Here is a 27,442-nt window from a genome sequence, read left to right on the forward strand (position 1 = left end):
TTCTTTTTTCACCCCATTTGGTTTTAAGTTGAACAGTCGTCGGGTGAATTTGAACAAAATCACAGTGACTTCACCTTCCCATCTCCTCTGCTCCTCTCTGTTTGGGTGGGGAAGAGCGCACATGGTGAAACCGAGAGCAAATGAGAGGAGCCTAATTAGAGCGAGTGTAAATAAATGACAGCAAAACAGAGCAGAAATTCAAAAAGCAGTTCATAAACGAGGTAAGTAATATGATATAAATCATTATATCGTTTTGTGTATGTGTGCAAGGGGCTACTATTGTCGCCTTACACATAAAATAATGACTTTCAGCCTGCACAGTACTCGCCATCGGCTGTTACCCAAAGCCAAATTATCTGTAACAATACTGGGACTGAAAAATTCACATTGGTGCATCTCTAGTAATTACCTCAGTAAGCATGATATAATAGGCTCCAATATTAGTGTTGTCATTAAGTAATAGAGCACTACTCTCACATTGTGCCATCTAATAATAAGTTATGAGAGTAGAGGTCCATTTAAGGAGGAGGTCCAGAGGGTGTGTGGATGTTTGTGTGTGCGTGTGTGTGTGTGAGTTATAGCAAGGTCTCGAGCAGGGACTAGTGGCTTAGTAATTTATGGTGGCAGGGTTGGCTACGTCCACTGGGGTCATCACTCCCTGGCCAGCCTGATAGGTAATTCATACACCCCTACTATATGGGAGGGGATTCGGCTTCTTTTTGCCATTTATCACGCCGCATCTATTTCTTAAGACCCCCAACCCGAGCCCATGGGCTGCTGATTAGGCAAACTGTTGCATTAATACAGCGAGGCTAGAAGTGCAATGTGGGGAAACCACAAAACCAGAGGATGATTGCCCTTATTGGTCAAACTGTGTCCTCTAGGTGTTACACAACAGAGCTGCTGGTACAGACCATTTGCTAATTTGAATTTACAGGTTTCCTGATGTTCATTTGCAAACGGCTGTTTCAGACCTGCTTCTTGCTTGGGGTGATCATTACCACAAGAGGAGGATTTAGTATTCAGCTCAGCTGAGGCGCTGACATGGAAGGGTCTCTGGCTTCTGTTTCTATTAGAGTCCAGGCCCGCGGCCGCACAGCCAACACTTCGGTGAGCCCTTTCTTAACACATGGCCATTTCCCTGCTGCTGCTGCAGCTGCTGCTCCTTCTAACTCTCTAGCTTTTGGATAGAAATATGACACTGGAGAGCACCCATGGCATTCTTGTGCCCTACCCATCTGTCTTTTTCCTTCCCAGCTCCACTCACGATTTCACATCCAATTTTCCCATTGCCCAGTGACGCCCATTCCCCTAAGACCCCCAGCTACTATGAGATCACTGGACTCCTCTGTGAGTGTGTGTATGCGCTCTGTTATTGATCAGGGTTGTGTCTTTGTGGCTCTGGGCTCCTGCTGCTGTTATCACTGCAGAGTGGAGGGTGGGGAGGAGTGAGTGTGGTTCACAGCACTGAGAGCTTGAGGGCAGCGCGTGTTATCTAATGGGATTTACAGTATGCCCGGCATGTGTTCAGTTTTAGCTTTTTTTCCCCTCTCTCTCTCTTTGCTTTTGTGTTTGCGACGAGCTCAAAAATGCGCGCAATTAAACTAATTATAATTATGGTGTATTTGGACTGACAGTAGTCCAGCAGGAGAAAGGTAACAGGAAATTACAAGAGGCAATAAGAGCGTCTGCAGTGATTCATCTCCAGGATCGCTGTAATCACAAAGTAGGAGGAGGGTGTCTAATGCGATAAAAACAAGACCGCTGCTGGATTTGTCTTTCAATTAAAAACTGTGAGCATAAGCAATAAAAAAACAAAATTACGGATGCTAAAGTGGTTCTAAAGACGTGGATCAAATGTTGTTTTCTTTTCGAGGGAGAAACCGAGCAAATGATGTTTATTTCATGTTAAGTTACCTGCGGCAGAAGATGAGCATTCATTTCACTTACAGTGAATTGAAGGTGAAAGGATTATCTGTATTTTTCCAGATTTTCACCTGCTTATCCCGCAGCTCCCTGTTACTGTAGGTTTTTGGGGGGTTTTCTCAGTGGGTGTGGATAAGACTTTTATGATGGATTGCACTATAGGTCCCCTCGAGTGCATGCATGTGAATAAATGGGTGCAGCGTGCGCATATTTCTTCTTTCCCAGCCTCGTTCCTCCATCGGTCTGTTTTTTTTCTCCTTCTTTCTCTTGAAAGTTCTCATTAAAACCCTTCCCTGTCCCTTTTCACTCACTTCGGGTCTTTCGGACATGTGTGCAGAATGTGTAGTTAAATTCACATATGGCTGCGCAGTCAGACACGCTGAGCAGAACTGTGCAGCACTCAAGGCACCTAACCCTCCTCTGTGGCCGCAGTGATTAATTACTTTTAACAAAGCAAACTAAGTCTTGCTTGTCTGGATCAATTTTTTTCCCCATCTTGGTGCGAACCGCTGTCACCAGTAATTGCCAAACTCCGTGTAGTATGAAAAGAGGTCCACTTTTCAACTCTCGCCGGTCCTAAGCTAACCATAGCCTCAATTTTCTACACTCGTGGGCCTACTCTCCTAGCTCCCATCGTGCTAACGATCCTCTCCCCCCCGTGTTTTTTTTTCCTTCTTTTAAATTTTCCTTTGTTTCTCAACTGTTTTTCCTTGTAACACCTTCTTGGGAGCTATAATGCTTTTGTATAAAGCTGTGACATTTGTTTAAGTCATATTTTAAGTAGCTACCCTGCTTTTAGGGCAGCACTTATAATAATAATAATGATAAAGTAATAATAAAGCACAGTGCTTCTTTCCATCTATGCATGCTAATTGGCATTGCTCCGCCAAGCTGATCAAACACCATTAATCTATTTGTAGTATATATTTGTTTCTAAATGAGAAAATTAATACATTCCCTTGCTGCAGCCAGCTGTGTGCGGTGAGCCATGTTGATTGTTGGCACCCACAGTATGACTCAGAGTTCTGAGCAAGTGTTTTTATTTGGCCTTCTTTGCAGGGGTGTGTTTGCGTGAGCATGCATGCGTGTTTTCTTGTTTCTGGAAGCGGATTAATTTGATGTTCAGAGGAGCTGCCAAAGGACTTCCAGTGAACATATACAGTGTCTCTTTTTTTTTAGCGTATACGCAGTCAACAGGTTGTAATGCAACCTGTTCACTACATCTTTGTTTTGCCGGACAGGCCGCAGAGTGTCACAGCACGCATAGCGATAGCTATCAAAGTGAGGGAAACGCAGCAAACGTTATTAGCAGGCGGGCACAATTAATGATGCATGGTGATGGCCAAAGAACGCTGAGGGAACCTGTTTAATGAGCTAACACAAAGACTGCGCAGATGTGCTACAGGACTACTCAGCGTTATCAGAGGCTGATACCTCCTTTCAGTAGGAGTCTGCCAATTAGCCCTCTATTGGGAGTCGACTGTCAGGATTTCAGAGTAAAATTGGAAGCACTTGCTGCTATAATGGGCATTAGCTGCGATGTGCGGCTCTCTGCATCTTTTGGACTTTTTTGCTTCTCTTAGTGTGACAAATATCCTGTGAAAATTATGCTTCTGTGGAGCTCAGCTACATTTAGGAGTGACAAATATCTTGTCACAAAAAAGCCGCCCTGAAACCTACTTCACTGTCTCCTCATTAATAATGAAAAAGTCCACACTGGTCCACTCATAATCCAGATTTTTTTTTCTCTCTCCAGCTTTTCATATTTTCTCTGGCCCAGCAATGTGCTGGAGCATGTCATATATATGATAAGTAGAGGACCTTGTCCGCGTGGGACTCATCACACACTTAAATTGGCGCTCCGTGGAGTTCATATTGCAGTGTGGCCGAGGGGGAATTAGCCCGTCTATATATAAACCTCTGCATGTGTTGTGAATTAAAGTGCATTTATCTGATAATCGCTGGGGACTTCCCTTTGTGCATGGGTACGGTGAAGCAGTGGCGCTGTATCCACAATACCCCAGTATAGTGATGCTGCTGCTGCACTGGGAGATGGGAAGGAGAAATAGGTCATTCACAATAAACAGCTCTGATAGCCTGGATGGCAGCAGACATGTACAGTAGACGAGGGAAGAATAACAAGGGGGCATCAGTGTGTCTCCTTGATGTGCAGACCTTTACCTCCTTTTCGAGCCCTGGTCCACTGTCGTGTATATAAAACTGTTTTGTGCTCCATTCTCATTGTCTTTTCAAACGCTCCCCTCTTCTTTGTCCAGTCTTATCAACCCCTCAGTGATTTATCTGTGATTCAGCTTGCCTTTACTCAATCATGTATGACTTCTCACTTGCAGAATCAAAAGCAGTGGGGCTCATGCCATGCTTTTCATTAGAGCTCTCCATAAAGGCTGACTGTGAGTCTTTTGAAGTATTGTAGGGCAACTCTGGAGAAGCACACTGTCAGATGGCAGCCTGGGCTGCTGACTCTTGTTTGATGAAGCAACTTCCCACTAAGGCCAGAGCAACTTAATGAACCCAACCCAAGTGCCGACACTGGCAAGGAGCTGTGCCTACTGTGTGACAGTGTGAGAGGGTAATGACTTGGTGGACTCTTCCTCTTTCTGGGATCTTCAGCGATAACCAAGAAAAAAAAGCACCTCAGGCTCCAAAAAACTATTTTGACTTGGCAGCTTATTTTTCGCACTCTGCAAATGCCACTTTCAAGTTTTCATTTCGCACAGACTAAATATTTTCCGAATAGTTTTTTTCCCTTCATTTTTACCACAGTACATCTCGAGTCCTGCTATAAATTCAATAAATCGGGGGAGATGGAAGCAACATGTGAGATATTAAAACAGCTTATACTGTCATGCTTTAGAGAGCTCTCGCAAGAGGCTCAGTTGGGCGCAGCTTCCAGCGAGTAATGAAGACGCTTGGTTTCTCATGTTGGGAACACTTGTCCCTTCTTTTGTGTTTACTTAGAAGAGGGTATTTTTCAGCCATGCTTGAGGTTAGTGTCAGAGCCAATTAAAGGAGTACAAATTAAGATAGAGGACACGGTGCCTCAGGCCAGAAGAGCACAGAGCCGGGGCCAAGTAGCCTCTTCTATTATGACTGTGGGGTAAAGCACATCAGGGTCACAGGCGATTAGGACTCTTATTAAATTTGCATTGTAAAGAAATTATCAAACACACAAATTTGTATTGAATAATTGGGATTATCTGTTACACTGTTACACAAAAGACTGAAAAAGACTTAATAATGGCGGTAAACACTTAAAATGTCCAGTGGAGATTGCCGCTCGTTGCTCGATGGACTGTTTCACTTGAAAAATGTGAGGTCTATAAAAAGCAGGCCTTTCTAATCTAGTCTTTTAGGACCACCTTTAGCCTAGTCGGCACAGAGGGCACTTATGCAGCCTTGAGTTTGCTCTCTTTTTTTCAGGTTCACCATCTGGCCTTGATTGATTAAAGCTCCTTTAAGTAATTAATGCCCACTTTAATTGCTAGTCAGCCCCTGTGGCTGTTGGGATCGTGTGCAGTGCTCAGGCAGAGCCGAGCCAAGGATCTAGTTGAGAGGGGCACGGAAATCTGTTTAACACCCTGACCCTTGCAGCCTTACATCTAAACACTCTTAAGATGCTAATAGGAATGCAACTATGCTAGCTGCATCCATGTGACAAACCGGACTATAAATCATGGCGGCAGAGTGTGACGTGGCTTTTCTAACATTGGAATTAACATGCTTGGAATGAGCTACGGGGAGAGAGTGATTTATTTATTTTTATCTGGTGTTTTAACACTTTCCATCGGTTTGTTTCCTTTGTGAGGCCGTCAGTTATGTTGGACGTGCACGTAGCAGAGAGAAAATTGAATTTCCTCTGCCAAACAGTCCATTGTGACAGCGTGTCACTGCCCGACCCCACAGCTTGCCACTATTGTGCTGTTTCATCTGTTTGTGATAAATGAGCAATATCAGTCTTTCCCTTCTGTTTCACTCCGACTGCCACAATAGATGTACGCCATATGACACTCCACCGGTTACAAGGCCTGACCTTTTTTATTGAAGGTTCTCTTTGTCTTTTGATAATTGTTTTTAGAAAGCGTTAAACCATCCCCCTAACCAGATAATGCAAGACTCAGTGAATACAGAATACTCAGCATTGATTCCGCATACCTGACTATGACCTTTTCCAATCTGGAGTCCTACGCTGCCTGCCAGTTTGATGTGAGCCGGCTAATCGATTCCTTGCAGCCATGAGAGACTCCTACATTGTCTCTCACACTGAAATCCCTGCCAGGCAACCTGGAGTATACCTGAGTTTCATTGTCGCCACTCACTGAATAATGAAACATTTACCCTTTAATTGCCAGCTCTACATAGAATGATCTGTTTAATTTGCTCTCATTAAAGCCATCTAATCTAATGGGCTAATTAGGGGCTTTGGATAGTACAGCAATCACCAGAGTGTACAATGCCTTTAGGGAGGAATGCATCAATGGATCATAAATATTTTACTGTGTCTACCTACATGCAGATTGCGAGGTGTCTCAATTTGACTTGCATAGGTGCTTAACATGCACCTTTGATGTGGCTTAGCTTGTTGACAAAAATGTCACTGTACAGTTAACCGGGGGTATTCTCTAAGTCGCACGTAAGGCAAAACAAAATCCTGTAAAAGCAACATTTTTTCATTGATTGGCTGGATTATTGAAGACATCTTTCATCCAGTGAGAGGGGAAAAATGAGTCTGTCACTGCTTTTTTTTCTCCTCGCAAACAGAACGCAAACGGACAGATAAACACAGATCGATCGATGCAGGTCAGGGATGTTTTGCCGTTTTAGGGTTTGGCTTTATTAGATTGGGGAGACGGTAATAGACAGGCAGCTGCGTCATGATTCCATCCCTGTGACCCCGGGGCCAAAGGTTTATGTTTGACCCAGGGCAATGGGTGTAACGCCCCCACTGGTCCTCCTGGGGAACATCGGACCTCTTCAACCATGGGGGGACTGGGGGATGTCTACCTGCGAGGAGTCACGGCAGATAGCTAGAAGCTCGCAGAAATAGATTTAATTAAGCAGAGGCTCCATTGTGCTTCTTCTGTGGCTTTCAGCTTGTCAGCTTGAAGGGCAGTGGGCCCAAAGCTGCAATCATTCCATTTCACTTTTTCAACTGTTCTCCCAGCTAATTTGTCATAGCCGACAGTTATCCCGGGATATTAAATTAAGCAGCTGACATTTTGTGTACCCGCCGAGTCGACTGTGTCACCTTGAAAGCGTAGTGGCGGAGATGTGCAAGGGATGGCGCAGGCACATGTCTTAAACCCTGGTCGACACATGACATTTCTGGGCCACACTGGCAACCAGGCAACAACACCTATAGTTAAAGAGCAAAGACAGAGAGGAAAGAAAAGCAGCAATGCCTTTGTTCCTATCACGCTATTAGTGTTAATCTAATCCCAGCATCCCGGCCGGTGTGGAAAGCTGATTTCAAGTAATACACGTTTATTGGAGACAGATGGGCGATTTTCTTCTCGAGATATTGATGTATTTTTTCTCAGTTTGTGTTTGTGTATGTGCGTGTGCCTGCAGTGTGTTTGCAGCCTGCTGTCCCTGTTTGATGGACTGATTTGGGTTCCATTATGTCACCAGCAGGGGTTCAGTTCAGAGTCGTAGCTTTGGCACCACTCGCCCTGTGGGTGATCAGAATCCATCTGCAGCAGGCGTATCCCAAACACAGTACAGCACTGAAGGGTGTGGCACGATCTAAACGGAGCTTATGCGGCTTCTATTGATTTCCACATTTGAGTGCATCTCTGTTATTGCTGATCACTGATCAGGACACAGCAAGCTACACAAGGCCTTGGGCTACCGGAGCACAGCTGTAGCCATCTGTTCGGTGACAGGCTGTCTGCATTGTGTGTGAGGAGCTAGGCTACTTATTTAGAGAGACATCAGTGTGCGTGAGATTTTACGCCTCTGAATGTGAGGGAGAGAACTGCTTCAGCTGTTAGTTAAAAAAACCTTGAACACATGGGCGTGTTTCCAGCTCCAGTGCCCTTGGTGCAAATTACCTATGCTATTTGATTTCATTCTGAAAATGACAGATTTGGGATCAGGCCTGTTGTCTAGGTGCATTTTGTCTTGGAACTACTACATGCATCACACACTGCAATTTGAGAAAAGAAACTTAGATAGTGGACACACGTGCAGATACACAAATACTGCAAAATGGTTACAGCTTTATATTTAATGAAATTATAACATATAAGACAAAAACAGAGTTTGTGCAATTCTAATTAGCTTGGAAGTCAGCATTTCCTGTGGCCACCTTTATTCTTCAACACAGATTTCTTGTCATTTCTTGAAGAAGTCTTCAGGAATAGTTCTCCGGCCTTCTTGAAGGACATTCAAAGCACTTTGATGTTTGCTGCCTTTTGTTCTGTTCTCTGTCAGGATGATCCCACACTGCTTTAATAATGTTGAGGTCCGAGTGCTACAGACTGGTTTTCTATCCAGGTATGCTTTTACAACATCATCAGTGTGTTTGGGATCGCTGTCATGCTGAAAAATGAAACGGTTGCCAGTCAAACACTTTGCTTAAGTGCCAAATGCATCTCTCAGGTCCTTTGTGAGTTTTTTGCTGAATTTTTTCCCCCTATTTCTTAAGGACACGACTTTCAGATGCTATTCATCTGCTGTGGATTGTTTTTTGGACTACCACGTTCTCTTTTGTCCTTCACTTCACGTCCAGTTTTCTCAATTTTTTGAGGACATACGCGGCACAGCATCCAAAGATGTGCAAGGTTTTCAGCCAATAACTCTTTGGGAATCACCTTGTTGGTACAAAAACACTATTTTATGCCTGCCAAATTGTGTTATCTTTGTCATTTTTCATAGATTCAACTAAAAAAATGTGAATAAGTTATGTATTTTGACTAGCTGCTAGTAAAAAATGTCTGTTGGTGTGCACACAACAGTGGTTTCTTTGAGTTAGGTGCTTTTTTTTTTTAAAACTTGAATGATTCATAGGTCAGTGTTGAGTGGCTTAAGAAACAAACAAAGCAAAAAAAAACATTCCTCCAAAAATGGTCAGGTACAAAGTCTGAACTGAAAATGAGCGAAAAAGCAGCCAAATGTCCAAAACTTTGAAAGAACTTCAAAAATCTTGGAGAACTATTACTCAAGAGCTCTTCAGAAAATTATACAAAGTCTGGTTATTTGTGTTTCAAACGGCTCTATAAGAAATTCTGTACAAGTGCTTATATCAGGAACAGCGCTGACTGCGTACACACACAGTGAAACTTCGTTTACCAAATCATATTACTGTTGTAACTGTAGGTTACAAATGATCTTCTTATGGCTTCTTATGGCCTCTGACAGTGGACTCATCTCTGTGCTTGTCCTGCTACACCTTAGTGCAGCATTCGATACTGTTGACCATAATATCCTATTAGAGCGATTAGAACATGCTGTAGGTATTACAGGTACTGTGCTGCAGTGGTTTGTATCAAATCTATCTAACAGACTCCAATTTGTACATGTAAATGGAGAGTCCTCGTCACACACTAAGGTCTATTATGGTGTTCCACAGGGTTCAGTGCTAGGACCAATTCTGTTTACATTATACATGCTTCCCTTAGGCAGCATCATTAGAAGACATAGCATAAATTTTCACTGCTATGCAGATGACACACAGCTCTATCTATCCATGAAGCCAGATAACACACACCAATTAGTTAAACTGCAGGAATGTCTTAAAGACATAAAGACCTGGATGGCCGCTAACTTTCTGCTTCTTAATTCAGATAAAACTGAGGTTATTGTACTCAGCCCTGAAAATCTTAGAAATATGGTATCTAACCAGATTCTTACTCTGGATGGCATTACCTTGGCCTCCAGTAACGCTGTGAGGAACCTTGGAGTCATTTTTGACCAGGATATGTCCTTCAACGCACATATTAAACAAATATGTAGGACTGCTTTCTTCCATTTGCGCAACATCTCTAAAGTTAGAAATATCCTGTCTCAGAGTGACGCTGAAAAACTAGTTCATGCATTTATTACTTCCAGGCTGGACTACTGCAATTCATTATTATCAGGGTGTCCAAAAAACTCACTGAAAAGCCTTCAGCTAATCCAAAATGCTGCAGCAAGAGTACTGACAGGGACTAGAAAGAGAGAGCATATTTCTCCTGTTTTGGCTTCCCTTCATTGGCTTCCTGTTAAATCCAGAATTGAATTCAAAATCCTGCTCCTCACATACAAGGTCTTAAATAATCAGGCCCCATCTTATCTTAATGACCTTGTAGTACCATATCACCCTATTGGAGCACTTCGCTCTCGCGCTGCAGGCCTACTTGTTGTTCCTAGAGTATTTAAAAGTAGAATGGGAGGGAGAGCCTTCAGTTTTCAGGCCCCTCTTCTGTGGAACCAGCTTCCAGTTTGGATTCGGGAGACAGACACTATCTCTACTTTCAAGATTAGGCTTAAAACTTTCCTTTTGTTTTAAAGCATATAGTTAGGGCTTGACCAGGTGACCCTGAATCCTCCCTTAGTTATTCTGCAATAGACGTAGGCTGCCGGGGGATTCCCATGATGCATTGAGTTTTTCCTTTCCAGTCACCTTCCTCACTCAGTATGTGTTAATAGACCTCTCTGTATTGAATCATATCTGTTATTAACCTCTGTCTCTCTTCCACAGCATGTCTTTTATCCTGTCTTCCTTCTCCCACCCCAACCGGTCGCAGCAGATGGCCGCCCCTCCCTGAGCCTGGTTCTGCCGAAGGTTTCTTCCTGTTAAAAGGAAGTTTTTCCTTCCCACTGTCACCAAAGTGCTTGCTCATAGGGGGTCATATGATTGTTGGGTTTTTCTCTGTATCTATGAAGCGCCTTGAGGCGACTTTTGTTGTGATTTGGCGCTATATAAATAAAATTGAATTGAATTGTTGCTCGGTGTTCTGATCCATTTGGTAGTCATATATATGTTTTCACTAGATTTTTTTTCTTTAACCCCGAGATCTTGAGGTAAGCTCGACAAGTGGAAACACAGACATGTTCCCAGGGACTGAGGACACCTCTGGGGTTAGAGTGTACAGCCTAAGAACGGGGCAAGGACATATGCTGAGACATTAATCTCCTAATAGAAAAAGAGCCTCCAACAGCTGGTGTTGCACCGAATTCACAGTCTTAATCTTGTCAACTTTCTGTTCACGTGCTCTGACTGTGAGCCTTATTGTGAACAACAGAGCTGTCACTTGAAGAAAATTGTCCATGTTTCATTGTAAGTGGCTTGTTAGAGCGAAAGAGCGTATTCAGCGATGTGCGTGAGCTTATTTGTGTATATGCACAGGGAATGTTGGTTCCCCACAGTGTCTAGCACAGTGTATTGCGGTGATTTTTTGCATCATTTCCCTCTTCCTCCTAAGCATAAAAGCATGAATATTTAAAACTACATCAAACAAGGATTCATGAAATATTAAAATATTCGAGAAAGAAGAAAATCTTTTACCCTGTCTCTTATTCATATGTGTTTTGTAGGCTCTCTCCTTTGCTCTCACGCACACACACTCACACGAGATCACGCATTTGCACACATGCACATAAGCCCTCTCAGAATTCACCCACGGGTACGAACGACAAACCTTCCCCTCTCTATCCACTCTTCTGTGGTATCAGCACATTGCTGCATTAAGTACAAGACCCGAACATGCAAGAAGGTTCAATAATTCACCCCGGATTGGATTTCTGGCAAAACACATTATTCGAAGTCTTGGTTTGTCGATGTCATGTTGTAAAAAGATGCCAAACAGATGTGTCACATTTCAGGAGGGCATGTGCTGCATGGGAACTTGGCTTTCAGATGAGTGACTCTCTTTCTTTCCTGTTTAGGGAGCTGTTTCTTGGCTGAAAGATGAGACGCTGACACTCAGTTGTGCATACAATGTTGTACATTGACAGGTCACAGCAAATCTGCATTGCTGCCTCCTTCTTTGTAATGCTCCCTGTACAGTACCCCTGTTTATTTCTCTTGTCTGGCTAAGAGCTACGGAGGCTGTGCTAATCACTGTAGCAACAGCTCTGAGCAGATGCTGCTGTGTTTTTAGAAAAGATCCTGTTAAGCGTGGATTCAAATAAAAATGTGTAGGGGTAAACATCTTGTTTTTACTTCACCCAAAATGCTTCAATCCATGCTAACAGCATCGCTAACCTGACGACATTATCTCTGCAGCACTATTTGATTTTGCTGCGTGCTATTCAGTCTTTTACTTGTACGTCAGTTTCGGTTTATCTTGAGCTCTCATCAGTATCACGATCACCATTGTCCCTAATTAGTATTCAGCCACTGCAATGTAAATTCAGTGGAACCCTCTGTTTTAACAGCGGTACTTGGTTGAATTGACTTGTTGGATTATGCAGAGGCTGAGGTTATGTGACATTTATGTCTTTGTGCAGCCATATGGTGTATTTTGAAGCCCATGGGAGTCTAATGGAAGAAGAAATCTTATAAGGCTGTGTGGCACATCGATTCTGTCACTTTTGCAGTGATGCATTCAGTGTTGTGCTTCTGTTTTCCAGTATTTCAATGTATTTTCTAGCCGGTCTAGTCTTTCAACCTTATGTAGGACGAGAGAAGCTACAATGAAGTGATTAAAGAAGAGGACGGTTTTTTTGTTTGACTCAAACCTTCCTTTTAAATACATCTTTTTCCCTTCATCTTCTTTCCCCGGTCGTCTCGGTCAGGGTACGGCGCTTAAGAGAATGAAAGGGAGAGCAGTCATATTGTAGGCTAAATCTAATCAAAGGGAGAAGTGCTTTTAAATGTCTTTTGTTCCCTTGGGCAAAACGTTTGTGGGGTCTCTCAATTCTAGCCAGTGCATCCTGCCCAAACTCCACTGCTGCTAGATGCAATTAATATTGAGCGGATTCCCTGAACCGTGCTCCACTCATATAATAGCAGTGTTAGAACAAAGGTTAATGCTTTGAATTTAATCTCTGTCGTCGTCATTTTCATTGGAGATGTGATGCAAGTGAGGGGCGGTGGAAATGTTGAAGTGGGGGGCAGCAGGTCTGGAGAGAGATTGGTAGTCAGTGGGGGGTCTCGGACGGAAGCGAAATTAATTACTGGTCTCTGTAAATTCGATGTCATGTCTCATTTTCCCTAATCCTCTCTGCTTTTCTCACTTGCTAGTCGTGCTAACAGAGAAGCTTGGGAAGGCTAATGAAAAGGCCTCTTAGATGCTAATGGCAAATTAGCCCTTGTGTCACTTTTTGAAGCTATGAGTGGAGTTGCTGCCTACCGAGCGAGAAGGTGGCCAGACGGTAGCCTGGACCGCTGCTGCTACCCCTCACACACGAGCCAGCGCACAAACAACACACCAGCATAAGAGAGACTTTATCTCTTACTGCTTTGTAGCTGTAAATGTGCGACACGAGCCCATATATGACTATTCTGGGAGACACTTTGCTTTCTCCTGAAGGGGATTTATCGGTTTGGAATGTGAATAATGAGCGCAACGTAGTTTCATCTCTCTTTGCTGGTGTTGTAAGACTGGACCAGAGTCAGGTTTAACAACTCAGTAGGATTTCTGTCTGATCGGGCCTTAGACACAAACATACTGAGTCACTTGCCTGGATGAAAGATCTCTCTGCAGCTAGTGATTCCAAACAGACATGCGGGGGGGAGGGGGGGGGGAAAAAAAGCACACTTATTGTTGGGGCTTTGGATCGCAGAGACAGCGTCTGTTTTAGGTTTCAGTGTGCACAATGTTCCAAAAAATAAATAAATAAATTAGTCTCTAACAGAAAGATACAATATGTTACAAGTTGCATGCAGTATCTGCCTCATGGTACTGATTTATTATGCTTCCAACAATGTGACTTTCCCAGCTCTGTGAATAAATGACTGGATGACAAATCTGTTTGATTTCTGTCTCTTTGAAGGCTCTTCCATGTGTCCAAAACATTACGCAAATACATATCTGAAGTTTAAAAAAAAAAAGTATAGCAAAAACAGACTGGGCAGTTGGGTTACTCTTTTACAAGTGTGTACTGTCAAAGAGAATGAGTAATCTCAAGTATTTATGGGTGTTATTTTCTAAACTACAGGCAGACTTGAGTAAGTAGTTCTGTCTCATTCCCCTCTCTCTTTCCCATCACTTTTTTTCTAACAGCCAGAGAAATCCCAGCGCTCGACTTGTGCAGTTTACTCCCACAGCAAGGAGACAGGGAGCAAAAAAAAATATTGAATAGAAAAACAATCGTTGCTCCTGAGAAGGCAGCCAGCCAGAGTGTAACATGTGCATTTATGTAAAACTTATAATCCAATTAACAAGTACAAAAAAAGCCAGTGATCACTCTATTATGGGAATACAAAGGAGAGAGGTGCCATGTTCAGAAAACTGCTCATGTGGAAAAAATGCTAATGGCGTGAAATGAGTGTGTCTGGTAATGTGTTTGAATAAAGCCCCATGCTGTGGCAGAAGACTTGAGCACTGATAGCTCTTTTACCTCCTTCTCTCTGCAGGCATACTTCCGACAGGGTGTTGCCCTTCAGTACCTTGGACGCCATGCCGACGCGCTGGCCGCCTTCGCCTCGGGGCTGGCCCAAGACCCCAAGAGCCTACAGCTACTGGTGGGCATGGTAGAAGCCGCCATGAAGTCGCCCTTACGAGGTGAGAAATGTGGCAGGTGAACACGTGCACTCTGTGCGTGCGTGTCAGCAGGTCTTTGTGTGTGTGTGTGTGTGTGTGTGTGTGTCACTCTTTTTCTGCTTCACCTTCTTCACGTTTCTGTCCTACAGCAGCCTAAAAGCCTGTCTCGGAGATAATCCTCGCTCAGTCAATAAATGCGTTGAGGTGACTTTACCTGTCAGTTTTGTACCTGTTTTGTGGGCAGGCCATCTCTCTATCTGCCCATCTTCCTGTCTTTGTGAGCGACTGGTGGTGTCAAGCACTTACCTTCGGACTCTAAGGAATGACGCCTGCAGCTTCAGCATATCTTATTGTCAGTCAGGCTGACACACATTGATAGCCTGTTATCTTAATGAGCATCCAGCACTAATGCCATTGTCTGTGTCTGCCCCTGTGTAAGCCTTTTTCTTCTTAAAGCTGAGTGGATTTATAAGTAGTGTATTCAGGCCAAGATTGTCACTAAAATGTGTTCTTTTTTTGTTACGCACGGTTATCTGTTGTATCAAACAACTGCAGCGACCTGATTGTCCATGAGTAATCCGTATGGGCCAGCCTAATGAGCCTCAAACAAACCTGGCACCAGTTTTACTTTAGATGACCACTGCGGAGAATTTAATATGCTTCAGATCTAGATGGCACAGATTGCCAGCGTGGACTGTGAGTCATCCTGCAGTCTCGCTTTGTCATCACCTCCTTGCCAAACTCCTCTGATGCCGTGCCTCTGAATAAATGTGGCCTTGTTTTTATAATCCAAAAATTACTGCACTGTGCAGTGGATCAGTAGCTCAGAAGGCCTTTGTTCAGTGAGGAATCAGCATTTCCGTGATTGAATACCGTGCTCCTCTGAATATTCTTGTGCAAATGCGACAAAAAAAATATTGCAAAGAGAGAAAAGAATGGAAAGCCCATCTTAACGACAGTGAGCATATAAGCCTGCCATTGGAACCAAAACAAAAAAAAGGCTTTGGGTGTGAGCCCAGACTTCAGCATTATGGACCAGAATGGGTCCTCTTAGTTGGGGTAGACCAACATTTAGCCCAAGCCACTTAATCTCTTAATTGTTTACCCTATTTCCCAGAGTGCCAGGCAACCACCAGAGGACCTAATCCAAGGTGTGTTGAGGAGAGGTAGTTAGGTCAAAGGATTAAGAGCAATGATCCTCTCAGAGGGACTCCTGGCACAAGGGGACGATAATCAATGTTACGCCAGCAAACAGGGAGGATAATCAGTGTTACTCAGCCAAAGTCCCCTGATAAGTGAAAGAAAGGTAGGCGAGCAATGCTTTCTCTCCTTCAAGCAGAAAGTGCCATGTTTCTGTCTGCCACGTTTAATAGCCGTGCAGTAATTCAGGATCCAGAGTTCGTTACCTCTGCTGCCATTTTAATTGGAACTAATCAACGCCAAATTATGTTTATCAAAAACACTTAAAACACTTTAAAGAAGCATTTATCAAAGTACTTATCAAAATATTGCTTGTTAGTTGTGTAAAAGCCTAATTACATAATCGTTGTAATTAATAGGTTTCTTGCTGGCTTGCCTTTAGTGGTAACAACGTTGTTATAACTATGAAAAGTCTTTAGGTTGGCTCAAATTTATCATAGTACAAATTTCTTTGGTGAAAACTGGATACATTTTTTTTCCTCATCAGCATATAAACCATGCAGCTGATGACAAGAAACAGTTGATTATATCTAGCTGCGACTGCAGCGCTCACTTATCTCGGTCATTTATCTTACCGCTGTCGTCTCAACAAACTTATTTTCAGACTGCTCAGATCACTGTTAGGTTTATGGTTTGCCACTGGGTGAAGAGATCCAGCCGATAACATTTATTCAAAATAAACAAATCCCTGAATGAGGCGAGAAGAAGGGACCTAAGAGAACTGAATAAAGGTTTGTCTTTTGATAAACGATACTGTTTTATGTACAGTTCAACCCAACAAAGGCTTGCTGCACACGTGCCGTTTACAATCTTCTAACTGTCGTTTTTTCCTATAACATCAACATTGTCCACATATATCACTGCAGGGCTCGCAAAATTTCAAAATCATCAAAAGTCAAAAGTCATAACTTTTCTTTGGCTGCCCCTTCTTCACCCTGACCTGTCTTGTTTGGCTCTGCAGAACTAAAATACCTGCGTAAATCCATTGGCTTTTACACACATACTTACATAACATACTTAGCAATTCTCTGCGCAGTCAACCTCTATCACATGTTCAAGCTTGCTGCAGGAGATTTTACTTGTCATGTTTGATAGTAAGCTAACGATTGATAAGACGATGCCAGAGGAATTGGTGCGCAATTAATCTGTGACTTACCAATCAGTGCTACCGCTCTCTATACACAGTTTGCGCGATCGGAAAGTGAAAGCAAAAAACAAGCGCAAATTCAAACGCGATTTCAATGTGTCACATATTGACAGTGGCTCATCGATAACGATGACATAATTATTCAGCTACATTTGCGAAAGAATGCAAAAGCATTGACATATCTTTCCTTCCTATGATAGCCGACGGGCAGGGCTGAGATGGATTTTGGTAGCCCGACTGGAAAAATCGCTAGCCCCGGGATGTCGGGCTAGCGATTTTGCGAGCCCTGCACTGAGTTGCATGAGCAGTGACAACGCAGCCTCTTATGTTTTCGCTAATGTCATCAGAATCAGAATACTTTATTAAACTGAGGGGTAATTGTGTGTTATTATTGTGTTTCAGTCCAATGGAGAATATTCCTGCTGTTCTTCCTGTTCTCATTCTGTGTCTTGTTTGTTTTCTTCGAGGGCCAGAGAGAATCTTAAGGATCCATTAGTTTTTAATTGTTAATCATTGGGTTATTTTACACACATGCTAACTAAAAAAGGTTTTTCACTTGAAGCTCAGTCCAGTTGAACCATGAAGGACATGGTGTGGCAGCTATTGACCTAGGCTGCTATTAAAAGATTTTCATTTAACTAGAGTTTCTGGGCACTGTGTGTCTTAAGGCAACTAACCAGAATACTTGCAAATGCAAAGTACACTTGATTTTATACCATGGGCATCATCTTAAAAATAATAATAGATAGAAAAAGTTGTAAATAATTTTGGTTCAACTACAGCTAGCAGTTTAAGTATTAGTTAAATGAATGACCTAACCATTGAATGAGGAAGATAAAAGCATGTTAAGACAGCTGTCGTTTGACTGAGGTGTCAGACAGTAATCTTTTTCTCATGAAAGTTTCCAAAACAACTTTTTAAAAATTCATTTAAACCAAAAAATCGCTCCGAGCCACATTTAATTATGAAGCAGTCCCAAAGAGCCAGCAGCAAAATAAAAGGGACTGATTGGAGTGAAATCTCCACAGATGAAGACACAGATAGTGGATGTGATATATGAACGCTTAAAAAAATAATGTGATTGCATCGTTCAGTAGTGCGAGGACTCAAAAGAAAAGTGAATACCCTGCTCTGGCTGCATAGTTAATATGGGAAACTGATGAAAAATACGGACAGGCTGCTTAGAAAATCACTGAAATTTGGTCTTACAGAGTGACCAAAAATAGTCTTTATAATGAACAAAGTAATACAGACCATACAAAAGGCTACAGCAAATTTGCTTAGATAACTTAAGGTTGTTTGAGAAATGGAAGTGAAAAGAAATCTGACAAAATGAACAGAATAAATTGCAGATTTGTAACTAAAAACTAATATTTTTTAATATTTTCTGGGAAAAAAAACAACCTTCATAAGTACAAAAATCACATTGTTTGACATGACTTACATTACTAAAGTATTAACAGAAGAAGACCACAACATGAAGTGGGCAGTATGATTAATTCACTATCATTAATTCCAAGAAGCATCTTTAATTCTTATATAGGCACTGACGCGTGGTCATGTGGTGCATATTAACGTCTTCCTACAAGGGGAGGAGCTTAACATTATAAAGTAGTTTGAATATCTTGGTCTTACTTTGGTCTCTAATCTTTAAAAGTTGCCCTTTTTTTTTGGTATATTTAATAATTTATGTATACATTTCTTATATTTTTTATAATGACATTCCTGTTAAAGAAACAGGAAAGAAATGAAAGGTATGTGGGTGAAATTGATCTCGGAGCATAAAGAAATGAAGAGATGTTAAACAGAATAGTATCCAAAAGTAGTGACTTATGGGTAAAGTGTGCCAGTAGTGATGGTCTGTTGAAAAAAACTATGAAGCAATAAATTAGAAATGGTAAGCTGAGAGCTGTCCAAATACAGTTTTGAAATTACTCTTCTGAACATGAAAGGTATTAAAAGGGAATGTTATTCTTTCAGTTTATCTGACAAGGTTGTGTGGGTACTAAAGGTTGGAAACCACTGCAGCCTAGCAAGCTGACCTCCCCGGAGAGAGCAAGGAAGGAGGATTTTTATGTATTTATAATAATTTTTTTTGTTGCTGAGAGGATTAGTTAGATTTTATTCTGCATTTTTCTTTTTCTCAACAGATTCAGTGAATGATCAAGTCAGACAATGAACTGTTCCTACCAGAAGTTGTTAGTATAGCTTATTTTTTAGGGGTAAAAACTGCATTGTTGACCAATAAAACACAGCGAGTTAACACATTACTGTGTTAATTTCAAAGAAAGTAGAGCAGCCAAAATATTTGATTCCAAACCGAATACACTCCTGGAAAAAAAGAAACACAACTCTTCACAGGGGGCGTTTTTGCCTAACGAACAAAGCGCTGGGTGGCATTGACAGTGCAGGTAAAATATTTTGCTTTTGGTCTTTTAATGAGATTTCTTCCACGACTTGTATTTAACTCGTCATAATCACAAATGAAATCCAGCTGGCAGCAAACATTTACATTAATTTCAAAGAGAGAGGATGTTAAAGATAATCTTATCGAGTGATATTGTATCGCAGAGGCAATTTCCATGAAATTGAGGGATTAAAAATTAAAAAGAGTATTTTATAGCTTCACCAGTCCCGCTGATGACACGTGTGCCTAATGCAGGAGGGAGAGTGCATGCCTTATATCTTTATTAGGGCTGTTATTCTTGCTTCATATACAGTATTATGGAAAAAATATTCACCCTCTTCCTGACTTCTTCTTTTATTGCATATGCATATGTCACACGTACATGTTTCAGATCATCAAACAAATTTTAATATCAGGTAAAGATCACCTGGGTAAATAAAAAATGCAATTCTTAAATTATGGTTTCATTCTTTTCATTTTTTTGGAAAGCTGAGTTTAATTCGACTTGTCACACCAGACCTGCGAGATCTGTTCGATTAAGAAATCTGTTTAATAGAATCTGTCTGACAAAGTGAAGTAGACTAAATGATCTGAAAATGAAACACATCATGCCCAGATCTAAAGAAACAGTCTGGATAAGGTTACACAAGCTATTTCTAAGGCTTTGAGACAGTGAGACGAGGAGCAGCGGTGAACCTTCTCGTGAGTGGCGAGCCCACTAAAATAGCATTTCATAAAAAGAGCATCACACCAACAAACATGGTGGTGGTAGTGTGATGGTCTGGGGCTGCTTTGCTGCTTCAGGACCTGGACGACTTGCTCTAACAGTGAATTCTGCTCTCTACCAGAAAATCCTGAAGGAAAAGTTGGGCCATCGATTTGTGCCCTGAAACTCCAGCAGACCTTGGTTCTGCGACAGGACAATGATCCAAAACACACCAGCAAGTCCACATCTGAATGGCTCAAAATAAACAAAATGAAGGTTTTGGAGTGGTCTATTCAAAATCCACACTTAAAGAATCACCAGTTATTGCAAACACTTGGCCACCGTTCTTGCTGCCATGGGTGGCACAACCCGTTATTAGTAGGTTTGGATAGGCTTTTTACCTGACCAATGAAATAATCATCTAAAATCTGCATTTAAAAAAAAAAAATACAAGGGTTATCTGTACAATAATAAAACTAATGTGATCATCTGAAACAATTACTTGTGACAAATATGCAAAAAACAAGAAATCAGAACGGGGTCTTTCTCAGCCCTTTTTTCACAGCACTCTATTGGCCCACGACTCTATTCTCTTAAGCGTTTGTTTGTAAGCCCGTGTATGCGTGTGAAACAATACAGTCAGATGTTGTCATAACTACCTGTTTAATGAATGAATGCAGCAGCCATGACACCTTTTTAAAAAAGCATTCTCTCAGTGTTTGATTTATGAGTCAGCTCTTGATGTCACTCCGACAGCAATTACAAGCTATGAATGAATATTATATGCACGCACTGTCTCCATAAGCGCGACACTCTGCCAAGTGCTGGAACAGAAGCGACGCTCTTGAAAGAGCATCATCAGTTATGCTTTTGAGTGCTTGTGTGAGGATGCATCTCATATTGTGCGTGTGTGTGTGTCTAGGTGAATTTGCATCTGTGGATGTTTCTCAGACTGACTTACGACGAATTGTAGACTACACATCTGGTCACGCGTACCCGTTTGTACAGGCACGGACTTCTGTGAAGCGCTTTGCCCTGATTAGTAGCAATTCTCCTCGGGACATTTGCAAATACAGGGCCGTGTGAATTTACTCTGATGAATTCAAATGCGTACTTAAACACAGAAGAACGCTAATGCATCAATAGACGGCAGAAAAAATAGATAACTGGGTAAGCCTCCCTTACTCACCCTTCATGTGGTTTGATGCTCGTATCTGCCGAAGGACTTTGCAAGTCTGGAGGGGTCTTTGAATCCCGAATCCCACGTGGCCCACCATTGATTTATGTCATTGTGTGTATTTTCAGCCTCTTCGGAGGTCACCTTTACGCATCTCCTTTGCTCTGCATTTCTCCACCGATGCTGTTGCTGTGCTTCAGCTGCAGTCGTTTCCCCATCACTGTCTCAAAACCTACTCATCGTGCGCCATTCCCTTAAATTCCCTCAAATATCCGTACTAGCTGAAGGAAAAGGCACAAATTTGGTTTTGCTCTGTGGTTTGTAAAGACAGTTGACCCCAGTGGTCTAAACTGTTGCTATTTCTACACAGCACTGTTAAAAATTGCCTCTGATCACTCCAGTCAGAGTGGAAGAACAGAAAAATGGCTCGTATATTGAGTTATTGTTAAATTGTCAGTGAAAGCAGTCAGTCAGGCTGCAGGCTATGCTTACTGAGGCAGACAAAACACAACTGTTACTGGAGGAAAAGTAGAATCTAAATTCAGACAACAGTCACCTTTGTCGGAGACGTTAAACACGTAACAGTTATTGCAGTCAGTGTCAGATATCGGTGTCCATCAGGGTGTCAGAACAAGGTTCTCCACTGCCATAATCTGTAGTCTGTTTCTAATCTTTGTCTCGCTTGTGTCTCTCCTGCACAGAGTCTCTCGAGCCCACCTATCAGCAGCTGCAAAAGATGAAGCTGGACAAAAGTCCATTTGTGGTGGTTTCTGTGATCGGCCAGGAGCTGCTGACAGCAGGCCACCACACGGCCTCCGTTGTGGTGCTAGAAGCCGCACTGAAGATCGGCACATGCAGCCTCAAGCTACGCGGCTCCGTCTTCTCTGCCCTCAGCAGCGCTCACTGGTCCCTGGGCAACACAGAGAAGAGCACGAGCTACATGCAGCAGGACTTGGAAGTGGCCAAAACCTTAGGTAAGACCCCTGAATAGGGCGGGGGGAGTGGATGCAGATGATATAGGTTAATATAGATTGCTTAGACACAAAAGTTCCCAGAGTGTGGCATTTCATTATTGTGTCCTACTGTTTAAAATGAAACAATCTTGAACTATAAATAATAGAGAGAAAATGCTCAGATCCTCGTAAGTCCTTTGTCATTTTTTCTTGTTAAATTATGTAAACAGCTAATAAATGAGTGAAATCTTTGTGATCAGTCATCATACAGTATTTTCAGCTGGTGATGACAGTGTCTGTCAGTCAGTCAGCGGCTGTTGGGTGGTTATTAATCAGACATTACAGAGAACGAACACTGTGGTTTTATGTAATCCTCTAACTTTGTTATTTGTGCCATTGTGAAATTACAAAAAATTTGATCTAATTTGTTTGTTTCTTTAGTTTGTGACCAAACAAAATGATCCCATTAGCTGCAGTATATTTTGTGCTTAAAGTAGATGTAAGCACGAGGACAGTCTGAACAGTGTTTGAGCATTAAGCTTTGGCTGTTAGCGATCACCTTGTCAGTATGTTTAGCCACATAGATTATCACTGTAAGCATTACAGCATGCTAATGTTAGCCCTAATCAAAACGCATTCTTGTCCTCAACTCCAGCCTTACATAACTCATGTGCTGCGTCTCTGCTTACTTTCATACCTGAGTTGCTCTTGATGCATCCATCGGAGCGTGTGTGCGCGCGAATGTTAGAAAGTGCTCAGGCAAAGATAAAAGCGTCGTATGAATGTGTGTGTGATTGGGTGAATAAGACTTGCAGTAGAAAGCACTTTAAGTACTCAGCTGAGAAGGAAGGCGCCGTATAAGTACCAGTCCATTTAACTTACCCATGTCACACAAACACAGTTCAAAAATTGGAGGTTCAGAACAAAAAAAACTGAAGAGCTTGTTTTGCCCGGTAAAGCAGTCTGTACATGTTCAACGTAGTAAATACTTTAGACTAATTCTTGTGTTAGTGTGACCTTCCAGTGAAGTTTATTTCTTTTTTGTCTCTTTTGTGTATCTTTCCATCTGAATATATTCCACTAAAATGGTCAAATTCCAGTCTGGGAATTTTCTATTTTGTTTGCTCAAAAATAAATAATGCCTGCAGTAAGTATGGATTTGCCTGTTTGAGATTAATATATGAAAAGGGGAGAAAGACAGAAAAGGAAAGGGAAAAAACTTCTGAAGGGAAGATAGAAAAAATGAAAACAGGGAGTAGCACAGACTGGCTCCACTCTTTTTACCCCCACACAGTTTGACACATGACTGGGCAGCACAGCTGCAGATAAGGAGCTGTGGTTCTCAGGTAGTGCACAGAGACTTGTGCTTTACTTTGGCCCTGTCTGTGGGGCCTCTCTGTCAGGAAGAAATAATAAGGCTTTCCCCTTTCACCCTCTGGAGCATTGAGATCAACACTACCAGCTGTCAGAAAAGGCACTCTACTGTGGCGAACTTATAACGGGTTATAACGGCACTTTCCCTTTTAAGGGTGCGATGGCATGTCAGTGGCATAGATGTGGTTCATCACGTCCCTGTTTGACAGTGACAGTGGAATGATGTGAAATAATCACAGACTGGTTTGCAATCCTCCGAGCTTTACTGTAAATTGTATTTGTTAACTCTTGAAATTTCATTCTCATCCCTTGTGGTTTTCCCTCTTCAGGTGACCAAACAGGGGAATGCCGTGCTCACGGGAATCTGGGCTCGGCATTCTTCTCCAAGGGGAACTACCGTGAAGCGCTGACCAACCATCGCAACCAGCTGGTTCTGGCCATGAAGTTAAAGGACAGAGAGGTAAGAAACGCACAAATTGCAGCAGTCTTGAAACGGATAGAGCGGAATAGCTGTCATCTCAGAGGGCGATAAATTGATGTTACTTCCATTCTTTCCCTTTTTTCTCTCCCCCCGAGTCTCTTATCATGTTGTAGGTGTGGAATTGTGCTGTGCCTAGCATTCTTCAGCTCTGTCTTTTAGAGGGTACTTGAAGGTGGAGGCTGAAGGTCGCAGAGATGCTGCTCCGCTTTGTCTATTTAAAAAAAAACAACTGGCGTCAAGTTAATGCAGAGAACAAGTGAAGGTGATGGCGGAGGACGAAGAATGAGGAAGTTGTAATAAAGGGCAGTAGGATAGCCTTGGCAGCTGTTTCTCCTTATTATCAATGCAAAGTATTTATGCAGATATTATGTAGATGTGTATCTGCTTTGTGAAGCAGTAAGTCTGGGACTTTGGAGCATATGCCTGCTTTGGAATGTAATTTAGAGAGATTAAGTTGTTTGAGGCAGCGAGAGAAAGGAGGAGTTGGAAGGAGAGAAGAACATGAAGGAGAGGGAGGAAAAAAGTTGGACAGACTGATCCACTTTTCTTTCAATCGGTGCCCTCTTTCTCTCCTTGCTCTGTCATCTGCTTCTCTCTCCCTCTCTCTGCGGTCATTGGTGAGGGTTGACAGGTGCTTGTTCCAACACAATTCCTGTCGCACATGCAGAAGAATGGCCTCTGTTTCCCCTTCATTCCTTATCCTTCCCAACAGGCAGGCCTGCTTGTTTATGCTGCCTGATATCAGGAGACATTTAAACGGTCCAGCCAGACGTGGCACAATGCGCCAGGATGAAACTAACTGTTGAAAAAGAGGCCAGAGGTGCCCTTGACATCTTTCACTCTCACATTCTGAGGACATGTGCAGAGCACAAGTCAGATTATAAGCCTACAGACGCCAGAGTGAAACCTCTCTGTTATTTGATGTTAGTGAGGGATACAGGCAACACATGTAAGGCACTGACTGCTCTCAGCTATTTGACTGTTCTGCTATAAAGAAATGTTTTGATTATATGAGATACAGACATGAGATAGTTCTTCTGGCCAGAGTTTGTAGTGACATCTAAAGACTGCAGAGAAGTACATCAGACTATCTGCCACTAAGGCCTGTGCTGTCACTTCACCGTCGCTTCTTAAAAGAAAACAGTGCAGAAACAGTGCTTCTATATGTGAAACACAAGTGGGAAACTGACCACTCATGTCTGCAGGAACATCTTTGGGTCTATCGGAGGTCATTGAACAGCATTAATCGTTGCCTCATATGCGCAAGGTCTCGATTGCCCCCTGCACAGCCCGCCCTACTTGCCCCCCTTGTCCTCTTGTTCATCTAAAGGCCCCTTAATCAGAGTCATATGTGTGTCACACCACCTGGTCTCCCTCAGAACACACTGGAGCCGAGTGGAGAGCTCATTACGGTCAGCCTGGTGTTTTTGTTCCTGATGTGGATTTTTTTATCTGGCCTTTCTGAAGCTGAGGTCACTTCCTAGAGGCCCGAGGAAGGATGTTGTTGCTGCCTGGATTTCCAGTGTCTGGCCTGCAGTCTAAGGGTGTTATGAAGGCACTCAAGCAGGAGATGATGCGTAGATTCTCAGGGAACATTGGGAATTTGTGCCATTTGTGATTTGTAACAACTTGAATTGTTTAGTAAATTTCCTGGAGACAATAATGAAATCATCTGGTGAAATGGTTCATTTAGGAAAAAAAATGTTGCGGACAATGGAACCGAGTTAATGTTGGATGTGGGTTTTGATTGCGTTAAGCCTAAGGTTTTAATCATGAAGCTAAAATGCTTGGATCTAATATGGACATACATGTGTTTATATCCTCTTTTTCCTACGTTTGATAGCACTCTTAGATTCAAAATCAAATTCAGGTCATTGCAGCTCCTGGAGGTTTTTCTTTTCCATAGTATTTGTTTTCTGTTTCACTATGGGAACTGGTCCTGGGTGACATCAGAAGCACAAATCCGATTATACCGGCCCTGATTAGCTGGCATTAGTGATAGCTATGTCAGGAATGACTCCTCCTATATATTAGAATAACACAACTCTACTCAGAAACCTCTTCTTCTTCATCACGGAAACCCTCAGCATCTGTGCTAAAGGTATTAGGGAAGCCTTTCAGCAGGTATCAGTGCTGCTGGCCTGGGAAAATAGTGACTTTCACAAGCTGCATAAGCCATCTAGCGAGGCCTGATAGTGTCCATAAGCCATTAGTTAATTATGACTAAATCACGAGTTTAGTGTATAAACTCTCATACGATGTGAAAATGTAATCAAACTGTTTATCAGAGTGTGATTTTTAGGACACCCAGACCTGATGTTAGCTGGTATGGTGTTTGCTTATAACCAGTTATTGTTGTTGTTTAGCCAGCGAGTTGTCAGCTGTTTGGGTCACCGGTCTAGTCTGCTGACAATAAGTAATTGCGGCAATATTGGAAATAAATAAACTTCAATTCAGGAGATGAGGCTGAGGTGAAGATGAGGTGGTAATTAGGGATGAGAGAGAGCAGTAGTGGAGGAGGCAGATGAAGAAGTGCAAGAGAACGACATCATGAGAAATGATCATGAAAATATACAAGTTAAAATGTCTGACAGCGCTTTTTGTGATTTTTAAATTCAAAGTAACTCATAAGGTGTTCTCTCTGTATGGCTGGTCTCTAGCTACATACATAAAACCCGATTTTAAAACAGCAATTTCCATCACACTGTGGTTCCACCACTGCTATGTATTTTTAATGTATTAGTTCAGAATTTTTGAGAAAGCATCAATTTGTTGGCAGATATAATTACACACTTTTCAATGCTTATTTATGAATAGAATATTATATTTTCCTGTTAAGTACCCTGTAACAACTACTTACTCTACCTCTAAGTATCAATAACAGAGCGTCATTAACTAGGATGTTTTATAAAAGTAATCGGTATGTGTTTTTGGGCTGGTGCTAAGAATCAAAACCTGTCCTTTTCAGTGCTCTGTGGGACGTTTGCTGTCATTTTTGCAGGACCTTTTTTGAGAAGGCTAAGGCAACACACGTATTGGGATTTATTTGGCAGATATTGGCAGATAGCCCACCATATGGGTTTTGAAGGAACAATAATGGGCCAGCACCCTTTTGGATGGCCAACATTAAAAGATGTAAATTGTCACATTTAAGCCATTCTCTAAATCAGCGGTCCCCAACCTTTTTTGCCGGGTTATGTCCGACAATATTTTCACAGTCGCGAATAAACACAACAAAATGAAACCAGTACCGGTACCAAAAAAAAGAAGATTTATTCATAACACAACACCAAACGACTCACGGATTGGTACCAGTCCGTGGCCCGGGGTTGGGGACCGCTGCTCTAAATGCTCTGACTTGGAGTTAAAAACAACCTTGACGGTGGTCATATTGTTTGCTTCCTCCTCAGCTAAGCACATA

The 27,442-nt window shown here is 42.2% G+C and overlaps 1 protein-coding gene across 3 annotated transcripts in view; it reads left to right on the forward strand.

The window, feature by feature from the left end:
• The window catches only part of LOC102780940 (tetratricopeptide repeat protein 28-like), a 181,911-nt gene that overhangs the window by 94,460 nt on the left and 60,009 nt on the right, over positions 1–27,442 (forward strand). For all 3 annotated transcript variants that reach the window (XM_006805912.3, XM_035914396.2, XM_006805911.3), the window contains 3 exons: positions 14,450–14,597; positions 21,915–22,187; positions 23,870–24,000. In XM_006805912.3, the coding sequence (XP_006805975.3) occupies positions 14,450–14,597; positions 21,915–22,187; positions 23,870–24,000 (552 nt within the window). The remainder of the gene's footprint in view (positions 1–14,449; positions 14,598–21,914; positions 22,188–23,869; positions 24,001–27,442) is intronic.

Source organism: Neolamprologus brichardi, chromosome 12, assembly GCF_056152115.1.
Source record: "Neolamprologus brichardi isolate AB-2024 chromosome 12, ASM5615211v1, whole genome shotgun sequence".
Classification (NCBI taxonomy): domain Eukaryota; kingdom Metazoa; phylum Chordata; class Actinopteri; order Cichliformes; family Cichlidae; genus Neolamprologus; species Neolamprologus brichardi.